This window comes from Oryza glaberrima, chromosome 4, assembly GCF_000147395.1.
Source record: "Oryza glaberrima chromosome 4, OglaRS2, whole genome shotgun sequence".
In the NCBI taxonomy this organism is placed as follows: Eukaryota; Viridiplantae; Streptophyta; class Magnoliopsida; order Poales; family Poaceae; genus Oryza; species Oryza glaberrima.
The window spans coordinates 29,462,210-29,478,181 of NC_068329.1; the positions used below are offsets into that span (position 1 = coordinate 29,462,210).

Sequence of the window (15,972 nt, forward strand, 5' to 3'; positions counted from 1 at the left end):
GCGTGCTGCATAGTAGAGCACATCGATCAGCCTAGGAAAGCATGCGGCCGGCGTGCATCAGTGCATGTACGTTTGGATCGGATGTATGCAATGCCTGCCGAGCTGCGTACGTAAAATGGACACTTTCGTGTTGGTTAATTGTATAAAGAAAGAGCATATGCAGTACATTTTTGTGCATAGTCGCAATAGATGCATGAGATTACCATGCATATGCGATGGACAAGAAAATTAAGGCATGCAATTCATTCTTCCGTTTCTTGCCTGTTGTAATTGTCCCTTTCAATTTCATTTATTGATCGATGTTGAGGCTCTGAAACTCTTGACGGTACTAGAGGATGCCCCGCGCATTTGCCGCGGGACTTGGTTTACATCAATTTGTTAGATAGGAGGTACAATCTCAAGAAGAAACTAATAGCTTTCTTGGAAAAATTCTTTTTAGCAATCATATTCAAAATTTATAGATAATTTAGGTAGCACATGTCAACTGAAGGGGCGTTCAGCCACAAAGCTCTTTTATACGGATTGACGAGCTGGATACATGTAGATGTGTGTGGAGATGGGCCAATGTGTTTATGTGGACTACATTTGGCACTGAGGAGGCGAAGAGACTCACCCGGTGACTAATGGGTTGGGCTCTATGCTACATTCCATCCAACGTCCAACGGTTCATAATTTGATGATAACGTGGAAGCATGAGGTTTGAGCTTTTAGTCTTAACTTTATAGAAAGAAGGGATGTACCCACTTTCTCGAGACGATAGATCGAGAGCATGTCCAAGCTATATATATGCGTTCAGTCCTCATTGTTATCGGACATGCACACCATGCATCACACATCTATATGTCGTACAAGTACTCGCGTTACGTGCGTTATTTTATTGTGCTACGTACCGTCGGACGACGTTGTTTAGTTTTTGGTGCCAAACTGCCAACTATGTAGAGCATATAGTACGAGCTATAGCAGAGAGAGATCGTTCATAGATGCACGCGGGCACGTACACATACATGACCTGTCAATTGCCGTCGTAACAAATAGCACAAAGATACATGCACAAACAGGTCGTAATAAATATAGATCAGAGAATTGAATTGTACTACGTACGTAGAGTATACACATAGATCTAGCTATATAAGTACATGTGCATCGTTGTAAGGCCTGTTTAGTTCGTGAAAAGAAATTTTTAGATGTCACATCGGACGTTTGACCGGATATCGCAAGAGATTTTTGGACACGAATAAAAAACCTAATTTCATAATTTGCCTAGAAACCGCGAGACGAATCTTTTGAGTCTAGATAATCCGTCATTAGTACATGTGGGTTACTGTAGCACTTATGGCTAATCATGAACTAATTAGGCTCAAAAGATTCGTCTTGCGATTTCCATACAAACTGTATAATTAGTTTTTATTTTTATCTATATTTAATGCTCCATGTATGTGTCCAAAGATTCGATGTGACGTTTTTGGGAAAAAAAATTGGGATCTAAACGGGGCATAAGGGCCTGTTTAGTTGGTGAAATAAAAATATTTGAGTGTCACATCGGACGTTTGACCGGATATCGGAAGGGGTTTTCGGACACGAATGAAAAAACTAATTTCATAACTCGCCTGAAAACCGCGAGACAAATCTGTTGAGCCTAATTAAGCCGTCATTAGTACATGTGGGTTAATGTAGCATTTATGGCTAATCATGAACTAATTATACTCAAAAGATTCATCTCGCGATTTACATGTAAACTGTGCAATTAGTTTCTCTTTTTATCTATATTTAATACTCCATACATATGTCCAAAAATTCGATGTGATATTTTTGCGAAAGTTTTTGGGGGACTAAACAGGGCCTAAGGACAGTCCCAACCTATAGTGTCCATAAGCAGTGGCTATGGTGCCATGTCAATAAGACATCACAATAGAAACTACACTCTACAACCCATGTTTTCTTAAAGTGGGACATTAATAAATACGTCATCTCTCTTCTCTACCAATCATATTTATTCTTCATCTATTATGAAGACATTCTCTCCCAATGCAAAACTTGATAGTGTCTAGTGCATAGGTTCTCGTGTTGAAGCTGTGTCTTGCATGAGATCCAGTTTCTTCTTCTCTTCACTCTCTCTCTTAATTAATATAGTGCCACATAAATTAAAAGTCCTACGTGACAATGTATTTAATGCCATAAATACCATTCTAGGTGGAGGGTTGGGATTGCACTAAGAGCACCCGCAATGGTAAAGTAAGGTGTTCTCTATAAAATATGTACATCTCAGCAATAAACTAGATTAATAGTAAACCATCTTAATAGTATGTCTACATGGGTATCTATAGCTCTCTTATCCATTGCCTCGTTTTTCTCTATAGACTATCTTCAGGTTAGTAGATAGCTTTACTCTCTCTCTTTATTTAATCTCTTTTAAATAGAAAAATATGCTGACATAAATCTCTTCTAGAGACGCCTAGGTAGATCGATCGAAACAGGGGGTTCCGTACAGCCGAAGCTAGCATTAATTCGTCGATCCTTGTGGTCCTGTAGCTTATAGCGCGCGCGCACACGTTGTCTTACGACGTGCTGTGCATGCATGCTGCTATCGATGGCCGGCCGGCCGGCAGCCACACGGTCATGGACGTAGGACGTTAACTTACGCGCTGTAGGTGTACACTGTATCACACCCCGATCGATCGATCTGCACGCACACGACCGTACGTGCGCGCGATCACGAATTTAATCCACACGGACATTATTTATGACCTTTAATTTACTACAGACGTAACATTCATGTAACTAAGAGCAGGTACAATAGCAGGCTATAAGCCAGCTGCAAACATATTTTAAGAAAATAAATAAGGAGAGAAAGAGCAGCGGTCTACAGATTTGTAGCCAGTTGTAGCATAGACTCCAAGGCACAGTGTGTGTATGATAGGTGGGATCAGATATTAATAGTATAGTATATAACTATTGTATAAATAAGCTATTAGATTAAATATAAATAAATTAGAACTAGTAGTTAGCTATACTATTGAACTTTGCTCTAACACAGACCTGGTAAGAGCACAATTCAACCAAGAGGCAGCAGTAACTGTAACTCACATGTTTCTCGCACCAAATCAACCGCGCATAGTACTCCGTAGCTTAGCTCCAATCCAACGTCTCCCCGGCCGCGCGCCCGCCCGTTTTTCCAGCTACCACGACGGGTGCAAAGACCGGAGAAACGTACGTACGCGAGCTAGCTAGATCGGTCGCCGCGCGGGCGGCGCCGATCGAGATGCTGCATGCGCATGCGAGAAGCCCCCGCGCGACCTGCAGCGGCCAGCTGCGCGAGTCGCACGTATACGAAGGTCCATCGATCGGCACACGGTATCCGCGGTGGTCTCGTGCGGTGCGCGCGCCCCCCACCACGCCCTCCGGGATTGCACGAGCAGACTCCCGTTTTTTCTTCGTTTCTCTCCGGACGCCGCTGCATGCGGACGCGCGCGCACGCCCCGGGCGGCTAACCCGATCGATCGACCCCCAGGGGGAAAGAAAATGGCAAGAAGGCTAGTTTTGTTTAATTCCTGTCTCGGGTTTGGTTGGTTGCTGGCACTGCACTACTGCTCGACCCCTTTACTCACTTGCAAGCAACCCGATCGACGTCCCACCGGTCGTCCCTGCTGGCAATTTACTTGGATCGAGATATATATATATATATATATATATATATATATATATATATATATATATATATATATATATATATATATATATATATATATATATATATAGAAAAATTAAGTAACTACTCCCACCTTATCCAGCTCACTAATTCAGAGTTTAGGTGCCGTCCGGTATTTTCGTGGGATACAAACCTTTTTGAATGCATGCTACTTAAACTAGCTAATTAAAAACGAGCAGAAGATGTCACCATCAACTAACTAAAATTAGTATATCGCTTACATGTTTCTTTTGCTAGCATGTTAATGTCAACTAACTAAGTTTGTTTGCATGCAACTAACGAATAATAAATAATTTCAACAAATAAACAATTTAGTTAATTGTTTAAATAAAATAACCAAGCTAAGGACCGGTTATTGGATCATAACCTGACCCATTAAGAGGAGGGAGTAACTACTCCCGGTAGTAGGAAATAGGTGTCCTATATATATATATATATATATATATATATATATATATATATATATATATATATATGACACTCATATGGGGCACCATGGTGCCCGGGCACCATGGTATCAAATGCACAAAATCACTTAAATTTTTCAAAATTTTCAAATTGTGAGTATATACCTAGTTATAATAATTCGATTTATACCTATACCTATCAACAAAACAACTCAAATTTAACTTTATTTCACAATCCATGATTACATACCTAACTAATTATATGTATGGATGCTATATACCTAGAATCAAAATCTAACAAAAACAAGTTCAAATTCAGTTCAAACTTACTTTGAACTAGTTAGTAAAGTAGTTAATGTTAATATCTAAGTAATTGAAAAAGTTTCATACTCATTTGAATTGGGTATATACTCAATTTCAACAATGGTGCCCAGGCACCATGGAGCACCAAACAAATTTAATATATATATATACACACACACACATCGTGCACGTACTAGCACTGTAGCGCACCCATGACTGTCTTTCTTCATTTGAAATGAATTATTGTCGTCCCTAGTTAATTACTAGCAATTCTCAATATATAATTTTGAATTGAAACCAAGTTCATTACGACAAAAGGAAAAACTGAAAAGAATACTGGTATTGTATTAAATGCAGTACAGTGATCTCGTTAATTTGCAACCATATCTTAGCTCCACACTCCACGAAAACTATTCTAAACTTAACTTTCGAGGGATATCTCCTCGTTATTTACATGTCATCTAAATAATTATAAAAAATTTAATAAGATAGATTAATATATGATAAATCACTTCATAAATATGCAATATCAAATTTAACTTCTACAAGTTACAACTAAAAAAATAAATTTGAATGTAAGTATACGTTAGTTAGCCATAGTTTAATTTGTTTTTCTAAATTATATAAGCTGAATTTTAACTTGCATGCTTGTGAAATAATCTATCACGTATTAATCTATCTAGTTATTTTTTTTCAATTTTTTAATCATTTGGATAACATATAAATAGTGAGCTACACTCTAGCCTCTATGACTCCATCTTCTCCTACAAAACGGTCACACGCTTCACACGGCAAAGACACAATTAACCTTCCACAGAACGGTGCTCCAATCACTCCACTTCATCCTATTTAACCCACCCCCCCTCACTGTGCGTCTGTGCCTCTCTTCACACACACACACGCACAACCAACCGCGCCGCCCACACGCCACGAGCGCCGCGCCGGCGAACTCTTCGATCAATCGCGCCGGCCGCCGTCGTCCCATGATAAGCGGCGCCGGCGGTGAGCAGCAGCAGCAGCAGGACACGAAGCGGCGGCTACCGGCGCCGACGACGTCCGAGCAGGAGAGGCGGCAGAAGCAGCACCGCGGGAAGATGCTGAGGCTGTCGGTGCAGCAGGGCGACGACGTGACCGCGGGCGTGGTGCCGCCGGTCACCGTCGTCCTGGACGGCCGCTCCATCTGCCACCGCGTCCACCTCAGCAAGCATACCGGCTACCGCAGCCTCGCCGCCGCGCTCCGCCGCATGTTTGTCGACGCGGACGACGACGTTGGCGCCGCCGACGAGGCAGCTGGCAGGAGCAGCTGCAGCGACGCCGACCGTGGCGGCCTCGACCTGTCCAATGCCGTTCCAGGGCACGTCGTCGCGTACGAGGACATCGAGAACGACCTCCTCCTCGCCGGCGACCTCAACTGGAAGTAATTAGCTTCACACTCATCTTGTTAATCTCACTTCGTGTTCATCTCGTGCTTTGTCTGAATTATTCTTGACGCATTTCTGTGTGCTTTTCATCTGATCTGATTCTCCTGCAATACATCCATGTCAGGGATTTCGTCCGTGTGGCGAGGAGGATTCGGATCATCCCGGCGAAGCCATCTAGCCGGAGGAGGCCTCAATCTTAATCTGCTCGCTTGTAACTAAACCACATAAACCTCTAGCTACTACTAGATCCAGTATTCCTCCTTTCGAAATCGAAATAGTTTGTGTTTTTGTCATCAGTTTGTAACGTCGTTAAGAAAATTCAGTTAGTTATTATAATCCCGTTTTAATCGTGACCGGTAATGTGCACGTACGGTTGAATTGATCTGCAATTAGTAAGGTTAATTAATCATTTCATTACAGGTTAGTTAATCAAATCGCTGCTCGTGCCACATCTTGTTCGCTGTACATACTTAACTGTGCGTGTACGTGGAGTACGTCGTGTGCCGTGTCCGTCTCTCTCGTGAGTCATCGTCTGCGATTGACTTGTGTGTTCTTGCTTTGAAAGTGAGGGCTTGCGTTCACTGATTGCTTGTGTTTCTCAACTGCTCGATCGATCGATCAGTCTCTCGATAGCTTCTTGAACACCGACGCTTTGTCCGAACGTGCAGATATGCAGGTACATATATACAGAGATGCAGTTACAAGTAGCCGTCAGTTAACCAGCTCGATCAGTACTCGTCGATCTCGATGATATCGAATCTATCAGTGTAGCATCAGCTACGTACTATGCTATAAAAGTCGATTTCAATTAAGCGTCTGCTTCTGTTAATTTGGAGATTGGATCGATTTACACGCGTATGCACAAGAACAGTTTGGTCGATCGAGTTGACGATAGCAATGGATGAGACTGAGATTGGGATGGCCGCTGTGTCCAGAAGCATAACTGTCATGAACAGCGTTCCATTACTGCCTGCGTACGTAAGGAGTACGTGGATATGTACTTGGTCTCCATTAATTACTGAATTTTCGTGATAAAAACAGGCAGATGGATCGGCGACACTGGAGGACTAGTGGTTACTGCAGATGGATGTGACATTGACGGCATGCAAGCTCGTCCATGCATGGCATGGATGGATCCCCTTTTTTATCAGATCTTCTTCAGGGTAATTCTGATGCACCTAGCGATATGCCGATATCTAAAGCCAGGAAAGAACATATGCAGATTAGACAGAAACTGTATAGGATCAGTCAGGGTCATGCTCATGCAGACATTCAGGGTCAGTCATGTGTACCGTCGTTGGTGTAACCAAATTAGCCGGGACAGAGAGGAAAAAGAAACTCAAGGCATACGAACGAGTCAGTACTGTTCAGTGGCCGTCAGTGACGTTCAGGGTTGGAACTCGGTGGAGTCGTGACGCACGAGAATTGAGAAAGACAGCGGGGGATGCGCGTACGCATCTGCCTTGCACCGATCTAGATATATTTGTCACTCACTCACTTGTCAACTCTGAAAGCCTGGAACGCAACAGGATGAATCAGTCGTTTTTGCTGATTTAGATGCAGACCATGGTCGCCTTAATTTGTTGCCTCAAATTCAGTTTCCGGATATGATCATCCTTCCATAAATTCTTCGTGCAAACCGATTGAGTGTTTTGGCATGTTGTCTGATATATTATTTTCTCCCCAAATTCATCTTGAATGAGTTCAGAGTTCTCCATCGAGGCTCTGCATCTCTGATTAATTAATTACTTCTGGATCAATTAACCAATGGCAGTCAACGTTGAACATTCATATCCTAGATATGTGATTATCTGAGTATACAATTCTCGTAAGATCTTCTCACAGTCGTATTGCTGCCAAATGAGGCTAAGCTGTTCAGTTTTCACCTCTTTCCACATGGGCGGCTGGGCTTGTATTCAGTAATCAGTAGCTTCTCAGCACCTGCACCTGAAGTTTTTTTTGAGAACAACCTGCACCTGAAGTTCCCTTCGCGTTTGTACGTACTCTTCCTTGAGATCTGGGTGTTGTCAGTGCCGGCGATATATCTAGCTTTGGAAACTCGCAGTATCTTCTCTCCGTATATATATACATATCGCGTTGACACGATAGTACGATGAATAGTTTACAACTGCAACTTGCAAGCACTCTGTTCAGAACTCAGGTGTTTTCTGAAGATCATGTACACAGTGACAGTGAAACCAATTGGTAACCTGTTATGAAGAAAATGACAACCGGCAGTTTAATTTGGTTCTCTCTTTTGCTCATATATAAGACTGGCAAAAAAATAATCCACTCTATGCAAGTACTGGCTAAAGAATTAGAGTTTTCTTGTAGGGAACAAACAACCTTTTTATTCAGTCGGTTCAGATAATTTACACCTGAAACTTTGCAACTCCTCTTTTTCTATGTTTGGTTGTTACTATAACCTAATGCAAGTGATCACTAATCAATAACGGACTGGTCCCATCCGTAACCACAGCACATAGTATCTCCCTTGATGAGACATGCAAAGCACACATAACCATTCTTTCTTATATGGAAGTACATAACATAATTCTCAAGTGGTGCTTCCACGGCACTACTTGCTATTTATATGTTCGTTTTGCATGCCATTTGGTTGGCTTCCTCGCCTTAAATTCTGCCATCACATCAACTCTTCTCGTCGTTTCTCTAATCTAACTACCGCCCTAGAAGCAGGATCAAAGGTGAGAGTATGTGATATAGAGTGGACACAACAATGCTAACTTGTACTTCTTGACTATACAGCATTGTCAACCACTAGTGTCATAGCATATCCGCTCCTCACACCATTCGATTGGTCGGTTCGGTTGGTTAACTTGTATAAGAACTTATTAGAGCCAGCACGAGGCAAATATAGTTGCCTACTATCATTATCACTTCTTTAAAACATTGTATAAAAGCAAGCGAACATCTTTTTTTTTTTTCTTGAGACGGCGAATCACATCCTCATTAACTGCGTGTTCGCTCGACAGATCTGGTTCCGTGTGATGTCCCTTCTTGGCTGTGTTGCCCTCTCTCCCCCTCGTGACAGCTGGCTCCAGGATTGGTGGTCATCCTCCAGGGCCTGTTTACCTGAGCACCTCCGCATTGGTTTCGACTCCTTGGTTCTCCTAGTCTCCTGGCAGCTGTGGAAGGAACGAAACTCCAAGGTTTTCGACTCTGCACTCGCTTCGGTCCTGGTGGTTCTGGAGTCCATCCGCTCAAAGAGCCAGCTGTGTTCTTTAGCCGGCGTTGCTGTTTTTCGGGATTTCTTGGAAGTGTAGCGTGGCTCTGCCCCCTCCCGCGTGTTTGGAGTTGTGTTTTTAGCCGTCATAGTAGTTCCTAGCTTGGGTTATTTTATTTTCCTTTTTCTCCCTCCCCCCTTGGGCATAAGCTTTTTGGATTCGATGCGACGTGTAATACTTTTGCGCGTTTGAAAAAAAAATGAATATCTTCTTATTGTCGAGATCTGCTAGATAGCCCGAACAACTATCAAGCATCGCCACATACTTTCTTACTTCCATTTATCAAATAGAGCATCACAGCTCCACATACTTTCTTACTTCCATAAAAACCTCTTATATTCGGAACGGAGAAAAAAATAGACGCTCTACTAAAGCTCTTGTAGCTGTCACATCGCAGGAAAAAAATATTTGTTTAAGTTGGTACGAAATTGAAAGCAATAGCAAAAATATTAATGGCATGTTTTCAACTTTCTTTAGTAGGCTTATAATTATTTAAAAAAACGAAAAAGTCTTTTCATCTAGCAATTTTTGCATCACAAGATGGATCATCCAGGACGGCAGCAGATGCTGAAAAGAGATCCCAGTGCAGGGTTCAGACAAAGGCAGCTTTCTCCTCTTCTGCCGGGGCAAAAAAAAAAAAAAGTTTTTAATCAGGCGAGAAAGGCAACAACAAGCGCAAAGCACGTCAAGATCACGCCGCTCGCCTCCTCCGTTGCAAAAGACAGCGACTTTATAAAAAACAGCAGAAAAAGGCGAGACTTTTAGCCCCCGCAACAACTCGTCTTCCTCCCCTCTCCAGCAGCGTAGGCCAGCGAGCGGCAGCGGCAGCAGCAGCAGTTGTTGTTGGGGGTAGGTGCGCCTCCTCCCCAACCAAACCCTCGCTTCCCTCGCGCGCGGCGCGGCGATGGCGCTGGCGCTGGAGGCGGCGAGGTCGTGGGCGGCGTCCGTGCTGCCGCCGGAGCTCGCCGCCGCGGCGGGGGGCGACCCGCTCGCCGCCCTCGCCGCCACGGCCGCGGCGCTCGTCGCCGGGGTGGTCATCCTCGCCGTGTGGTTCCGATCCGGTGGAGGGGCGCCGCCCAAGGCCGCCGCGCCGCCGCCGCGCCCGCCGCCGGTCAAGGTCGAGGCCGACGCCGACGCCGACGACGGCCGGAAGCGCGTCACCGTCTTCTTCGGCACGCAGACCGGCACCGCCGAGGGCTTCGCTAAGGTCGCTGTTCGATCCGATCCGCCTCCGATCCAAAAGTTCCCCTCCTTTGTTCTTTTTTTTGCGCGATTTTGCCTTTTTAATCTTCGTGTACTTACTCGATTCGATTCGATTCGGTTTGTATTGCTTTGCTGCAGGCGATGGCAGAGGAGGCGAGGGCGCGGTACGAGAAGGCGGTGTTCAAAGTTGTGGATCTGGTAATTGTGATGATCTTGATCTGCATGTGTTTGTGTGTATGTGTATGCTAGATCGCCTGTCTGAGCTTTGGTGTTAGGAATCTGAGATATGTGTGGGACATATGTAGGATGACTATGCAGCTGAGGATGAGGAGTACGAGGAGAAGCTCAGGAAGGAAACTATCGTGTTGCTCTTCCTAGCAACGTGAGTCCCCTTGCTATTTTGATTGGTCGATTGCTGAATTGTGCCTTTTGTCGCTAGCGGGGGTTACATAATTCACCTACCTTTGTTGTAAAGCTCAAGTGACATGTATGTCATACAAAAATTGTTGAGATTCTATAGTTACAAAAGCTACCCTAAGTCTATAACATAGGGAACATCGCTATGCCGTCAATCAGCTATGCCATTAGCAAACATTGCAATTCAGATGAATTATATAGCAGCCTAATGAGCCTAATGGTAGAGGGATTCATTGCTATCTGAGTAAGAGTTGAACAAGTGGGTTTTTTGTGGGTGAGAGTTGAACACGTGGGCTTTTTGTGGGGGAGCTAGCTCAATTATTCTTGTCCGGATTGTTATGAACTAATGCCATTGAATGGCATCTTGAAAGAACTTAACTAGCTTGGGGGTGAATTTCCTTTCATTCTAGAATTTATGAACAACAATCAATCTTTGCCTTTACATGAGTTGCACATACTGTATCTCTTGTGGCTATATTCGCTTGCTACGTGTCAATGACTTCTGTAGCTAATTATGTTTCATCGAGTGTAGATATGGGGATGGGGAGCCTACCGACAATGCTGCAAGATTCTACAAATGGTTCACTGAGGTGTGTAAAGTCATTTTGACTCCATTTCGTTGACATATTCTAACTACATTATTTTATGATCTCCTTATTAATTTTTGGCATTGAAGCAGGGGAAGGAAAAGGAAGTCTGGCTTAAGGATCTTAAGTATGCTGTTTTTGGCCTGGGAAATAGGCAGTATGAGCACTTTAATAAGGTTAAATTTATTGACTATGAAATGCTAGTATAAATTGGTAAAGGTTGACTAGTGTTCTGGTAACTGATGCTGGGTTATTTATATTGAAAATATAGGTTGCAAAGGTGGTGGACGAACTGCTAGAGGAGCAGGGTAAGTACTCTTTGCTCTACGCTTCATTTGGAGAAAAGTTGGGAAAATAGGGTGAGTGCATTGCTATATTGAAACAACTTGTTGCACAGGCATGGGGCACACTTCCAATGTAGCAGTTTCTAATTAGTTTACTAACTTTTGTAACAAGTCTATTGTGGAATTTAGTTATCTTGTGAGCAATTTAATTTTGGCATATAGTATGACCATTCCAATACATGTTTATATTTGTTCCTTATTATGCTTCCATCATAGGTTTTACTCTGTTTTACATCTTGTTCTGATGTAAACCTTTGAGCTTGCTGCCTGATATATTCATCAGTTAGTCATTCCTGAATGTAGTAAAATCATGTTGAACTTTTCTTATGTCGTGCATTACGTAACAAAGTGATATTTCCTGACATATATTCCTGCAGCCTGATCCTTTATTGGGTGTAATTATTCTAATTTATGCTGCATATAGGTGGCAAGCGTCTTGTCCCAGTTGGCCTTGGAGATGATGATCAGTGCATTGAGGATGACTTCACAGCATGGTATGGAGATCTTTGTGTTCTCTTTTCTATGTAAATATCTGTCGTGTAGGGACAAAAGTGGGTTGGATATCTGATTTGCCTGATTCTATATCCGCAAAATCTAGGCTTGAACTCCAAGTTTTCTCTTTGATTGGTCCTGGATTTGGATACTGAATAAAAACCTCTTTTGTCATATGTGAAACAACAACTTGTCTTTTTGGTGAATGTGGAATGTTTCCGCTTTCTGGAAAATGGATGTAGAAGATATACCCCATATCTAGTTCAACAAATATACCACATGCACCATTTTTTTTCTTCAGTACACAGAAACATTGATACAAATAAGTGTGCATGGTATATTTTTTGAACTATTTATGGGGCAGAGCTTAGGCTTCCACATGTACCTGCATAGTTTTGGATATATTGAGCCTTCCTTTACAACAGAAATATATTTTACTAAAGCAAGTTAGATTTGTTGTAGTTAGATTCTTTAATACTCCCCTTTATTGTTCTTAAATCTATCCTGTTTTTGCGACTAAATTAAATTGATACTAACAATATCAACTTGGATTCTGGTCTATAGGTTGAAACCCCACCAAAAATGATTATTCCTTGGCAAATGTTCTGTTAAAACAATTTATTGCTCCTTGCCTGAATTTTATTGACAAAGTGATGTCTAGATTATGTTATTACTTTCTAAGTATACTGGTATTTTATTTAAAAGCATTTTGGCAATTCTAATACTTGTAGGAAAGAACAAGTTTGGCCAGAATTGGACCAACTGCTCCGTGATGAAGATGATACAACTGGTGCATCCACTCCTTACACTGCTGCTATACCTGAATACAGAATTGTATTTATTGATAATTCAGATGTATCGTTCCAAGACAAATCGTGGTCACTTGCCAATGGCAGTGGTGTTATTGATATTCACCATCCTGTCAGGTATTCATATGTCAAGAAAATGATTTAGCTACACCTTCCTTCTGTTCAGTTAGAATACAGTATATGCATTCTAGTTCATCATTTGATTATTGCCCAGGTCTAATGTTGCTGTTCGAAAGGAACTCCATAAGCCAGCTTCAGATCGCTCTTGCATTCATCTGGAGTTCGATATCTCAGGCACTGGTCTTGTGTAAGTTCTTTGGTATCCTAAAACTGACATATTTTTTATGTCTTCTCGTGTAGTTTTGACATTTATGTGTGAAGTCAAATGACTCAACGATGATCCTTCAATTTGTATTTTATTGATAACAACTTATATTTCTAAGAACTTTGTATCAGGTATGAAACTGGTGACCATGTTGGTGTTTATTCAGAAAATGCTATCGAGACAGTGGAGCAGGCTGAAAAGCTGCTAGATCTTTCCCCAGATACAGTTTTCTCCGTCCATGCAGACGCAGAAGATGGATCACCTCGTAAAGGGGGTGGTTCTTTGGCCCCACCTTTCCCTTCTCCTTGCACCTTACGGACTGCACTTCTAAGATATGCTGATCTACTTAATTCTCCAAAGAAGGTCCTCAACTCCGCCTGATCAACCTACCATATTCTTTATGCTAATATGTTGTCCTATGATAATTTGACCAATCCTCGCTTGATGTATCTACAATAGGCTGCTTTGGTTGCTTTAGCTGCTCATGCGTCTGACCTAGCTGAAGCTGAAAGATTGAGATTTTTGGCTTCCCCTGCTGGAAAGGTAGTGCCTTTCTAGTTAGAACTTCCATTCTAGGGTCTTTTAAGTGGTATATATATTCTCTGCTGACCGCTAGACTTGCATGTATACAGGATGAATATTCTCAATGGGTAGTAGCTAGCCAAAGAAGCCTTCTTGAAGTTATGGCTGCATTCCCTTCAGCTAAGCCCCCACTGGGAGTATTCTTTGCAGCTGTTGCACCTCGCCTACAACCGCGTTACTACTCCATATCGTCATCTCCAAAGTAAGTATATTCTGACCTCTTAGTTATTATTTATTTAAAAGGACACAGATGGTATCCTTGTGCTTGGCAAGGAACATCCACTTCATTTTGTGGGGTTCAAAACAGCAAGAAGCTTACACAAATTTTTATTAGGAGTGCCTTTCATGCCTTGGTCAGCATGAATTCTTCAACTGCTAGATTGCTGCATTATAGTGTAATGAAGTCATTTTCGATTTCAGACACTGCTGCAATGTTGCATCATGGTGTCATGTTAGATTTTGGACACTGTCTGATAATGTATTTTTTGTGGTCATTTTGAGGATATGACTTGCTGTTCTATTTGTTCTCTTGCTGCAAGATCTGACTCCTTGAATATGTCCCTACAGGATGGCTCCTTCCAGAATTCATGTAACATGTGCGTTAGTTTATGGACCTACACCAACGGGAAGGATTCACCAAGGAGTTTGTTCGACATGGATGAAGGTGAGTTTCTTGTACAAATTATAACTCTCTCTCTATATATCTCTATATTGCATTGCCTGCAATGACAATGAGAAGGTTTCCTACAGCAGTTTGACTTATTCCTCCTCCACAATATCTACTTTGTAGAACGCAATCCCATCAGAATATAGTGAAGAGTGTAGCTGGGCACCAATTTATGTGAGGCAGTCAAATTTTAAGTTGCCTGCAGATCCGACCACTCCAATTATCATGATTGGTCCTGGTACAGGGTTAGCACCATTTAGAGGCTTCTTGCAGGTTTGTTTTCCCAAATCTTCATTTCTGTTTACTTTGGATTTGAGATGGCCCTAGTAACTTTATCTGTTATTTATGCTTGCTCAGGAAAGATTAGCTCTAAAACAATCTGGAGTTGAACTGGGCAATTCAATTCTCTTCTTTGGATGCAGGAACCGTAATATGGTATGCATCAAAAAATAGTTCATGAGAAATACATATTATGATCATGTTGCTCTTACTGGACCTCATCTGAATGACCAACCTGCAGGACTACATATATGAAGACGAGTTGCAAAACTTCATTCAGGAGGGTGCACTTTCTGAGCTGATTGTTGCCTTCTCTCGTGAAGGACCAGCCAAAGAATACGTGCAGCATAAGATGACAGAGAAGGTTAGTTCGATACACGCTCCACATTTCTACCGCACTATGCTGCTTTTCTTGAACTTCTATACAGAATTTCCCCACACATGGCTATACTCAATGAGGTTTTCTGCTGATATCAGGCCACAGAAATTTGGAACATCGTCTCACAAGGTGGTTACATATATGTGTGCGGTGATGCCAAGGGTATGGCAAGAGACGTACACAGAGCTCTTCATACAATTGTTCAAGAGCAGGTAGACAGAGATACACTTTGTCTCATCAATATCTGTATTATTTATCGATTGAGAGATGTCGAATTAGTCATGTATTTTCCTGCTCCTAACACTTACATTTTGCACCTTGTTTCAGGGATCTTTGGATAGCTCCAAAACCGAGAGCTATGTAAAGAGCCTACAGATGGACGGCAGGTACCTCCGTGACGTATGGTGACACCATCAGAATTATCAGAAATAGCTCGCTCTAGCTTTGTAGAAGTGAAGGTGTCAAGAGTCGGATTTGCCTGTAAGGCCATGGTGCATGCCAATCCAATCGTGAGTTTTTCAGAACGAAGCGTGCCGTTGCTTAGAAAATTGGAGTTAAAAGTCGGTGTAATTCTTTGACATCTAACATGGTTCCGATATTTATTATTATTATATGGATGATTGAAAGAATAAGTACCTGTTGTAGATTTGTAGAACCTGAAAGTTGGCCCTGTCCCTTCAGTTTGTAGTAAGAGGGATACATCATACAGTATGAGACAATCAGATTATATCGTGTATACATTGAAAGAACACCAAGCCAATTTTGCATCTGGTTTATGAATTAAAACATATGCTTTAAGTAGCTAC

General features: G+C 42.2%; 2 protein-coding genes across 3 annotated transcripts; both read left to right on the plus strand.

The window, feature by feature from the left end:
• The first annotated feature begins 5,261 nt into the window (after positions 1 to 5,261).
• On the plus strand, positions 5,262 to 6,190 carry LOC127771697 (auxin-responsive protein IAA33). Its single transcript, XM_052297622.1, has 2 exons — positions 5,262 to 5,833; positions 5,962 to 6,190. Exons 1-2 carry the CDS (start codon positions 5,400 to 5,402, stop codon positions 6,035 to 6,037), a joined length of 510 nt encoding a protein of 169 aa, XP_052153582.1. The 5' UTR covers positions 5,262 to 5,399; the 3' UTR covers positions 6,038 to 6,190.
• Positions 6,191 to 9,805: 3,615 nt separating this feature from the next.
• LOC127771066 (NADPH--cytochrome P450 reductase 1) lies at positions 9,806 to 15,971 on the plus strand. 2 transcript variants are annotated; one of them, XM_052296881.1, is made up of 18 exons: positions 9,806 to 10,289; positions 10,424 to 10,483; positions 10,591 to 10,667; positions 11,235 to 11,292; positions 11,379 to 11,465; positions 11,561 to 11,597; positions 12,058 to 12,127; positions 12,857 to 13,051; positions 13,149 to 13,241; positions 13,391 to 13,622; positions 13,719 to 13,802; positions 13,892 to 14,043; positions 14,409 to 14,505; positions 14,632 to 14,781; positions 14,866 to 14,943; positions 15,029 to 15,151; positions 15,265 to 15,378; positions 15,494 to 15,971. In XM_052296881.1, exons 1-18 carry the CDS (start codon positions 9,987 to 9,989, stop codon positions 15,572 to 15,574), a joined length of 2,091 nt encoding a protein of 696 aa, XP_052152841.1. In that variant the 5' UTR covers positions 9,806 to 9,986; the 3' UTR covers positions 15,575 to 15,971. The 2 variants fall into 2 exon arrangements, with proteins under 2 accessions (XP_052152841.1, XP_052152842.1); XM_052296882.1 differs by having other exon boundaries at positions 9,807 to 10,289; positions 11,382 to 11,465.
• Position 15,972: the final 1 nt, after the last annotated feature.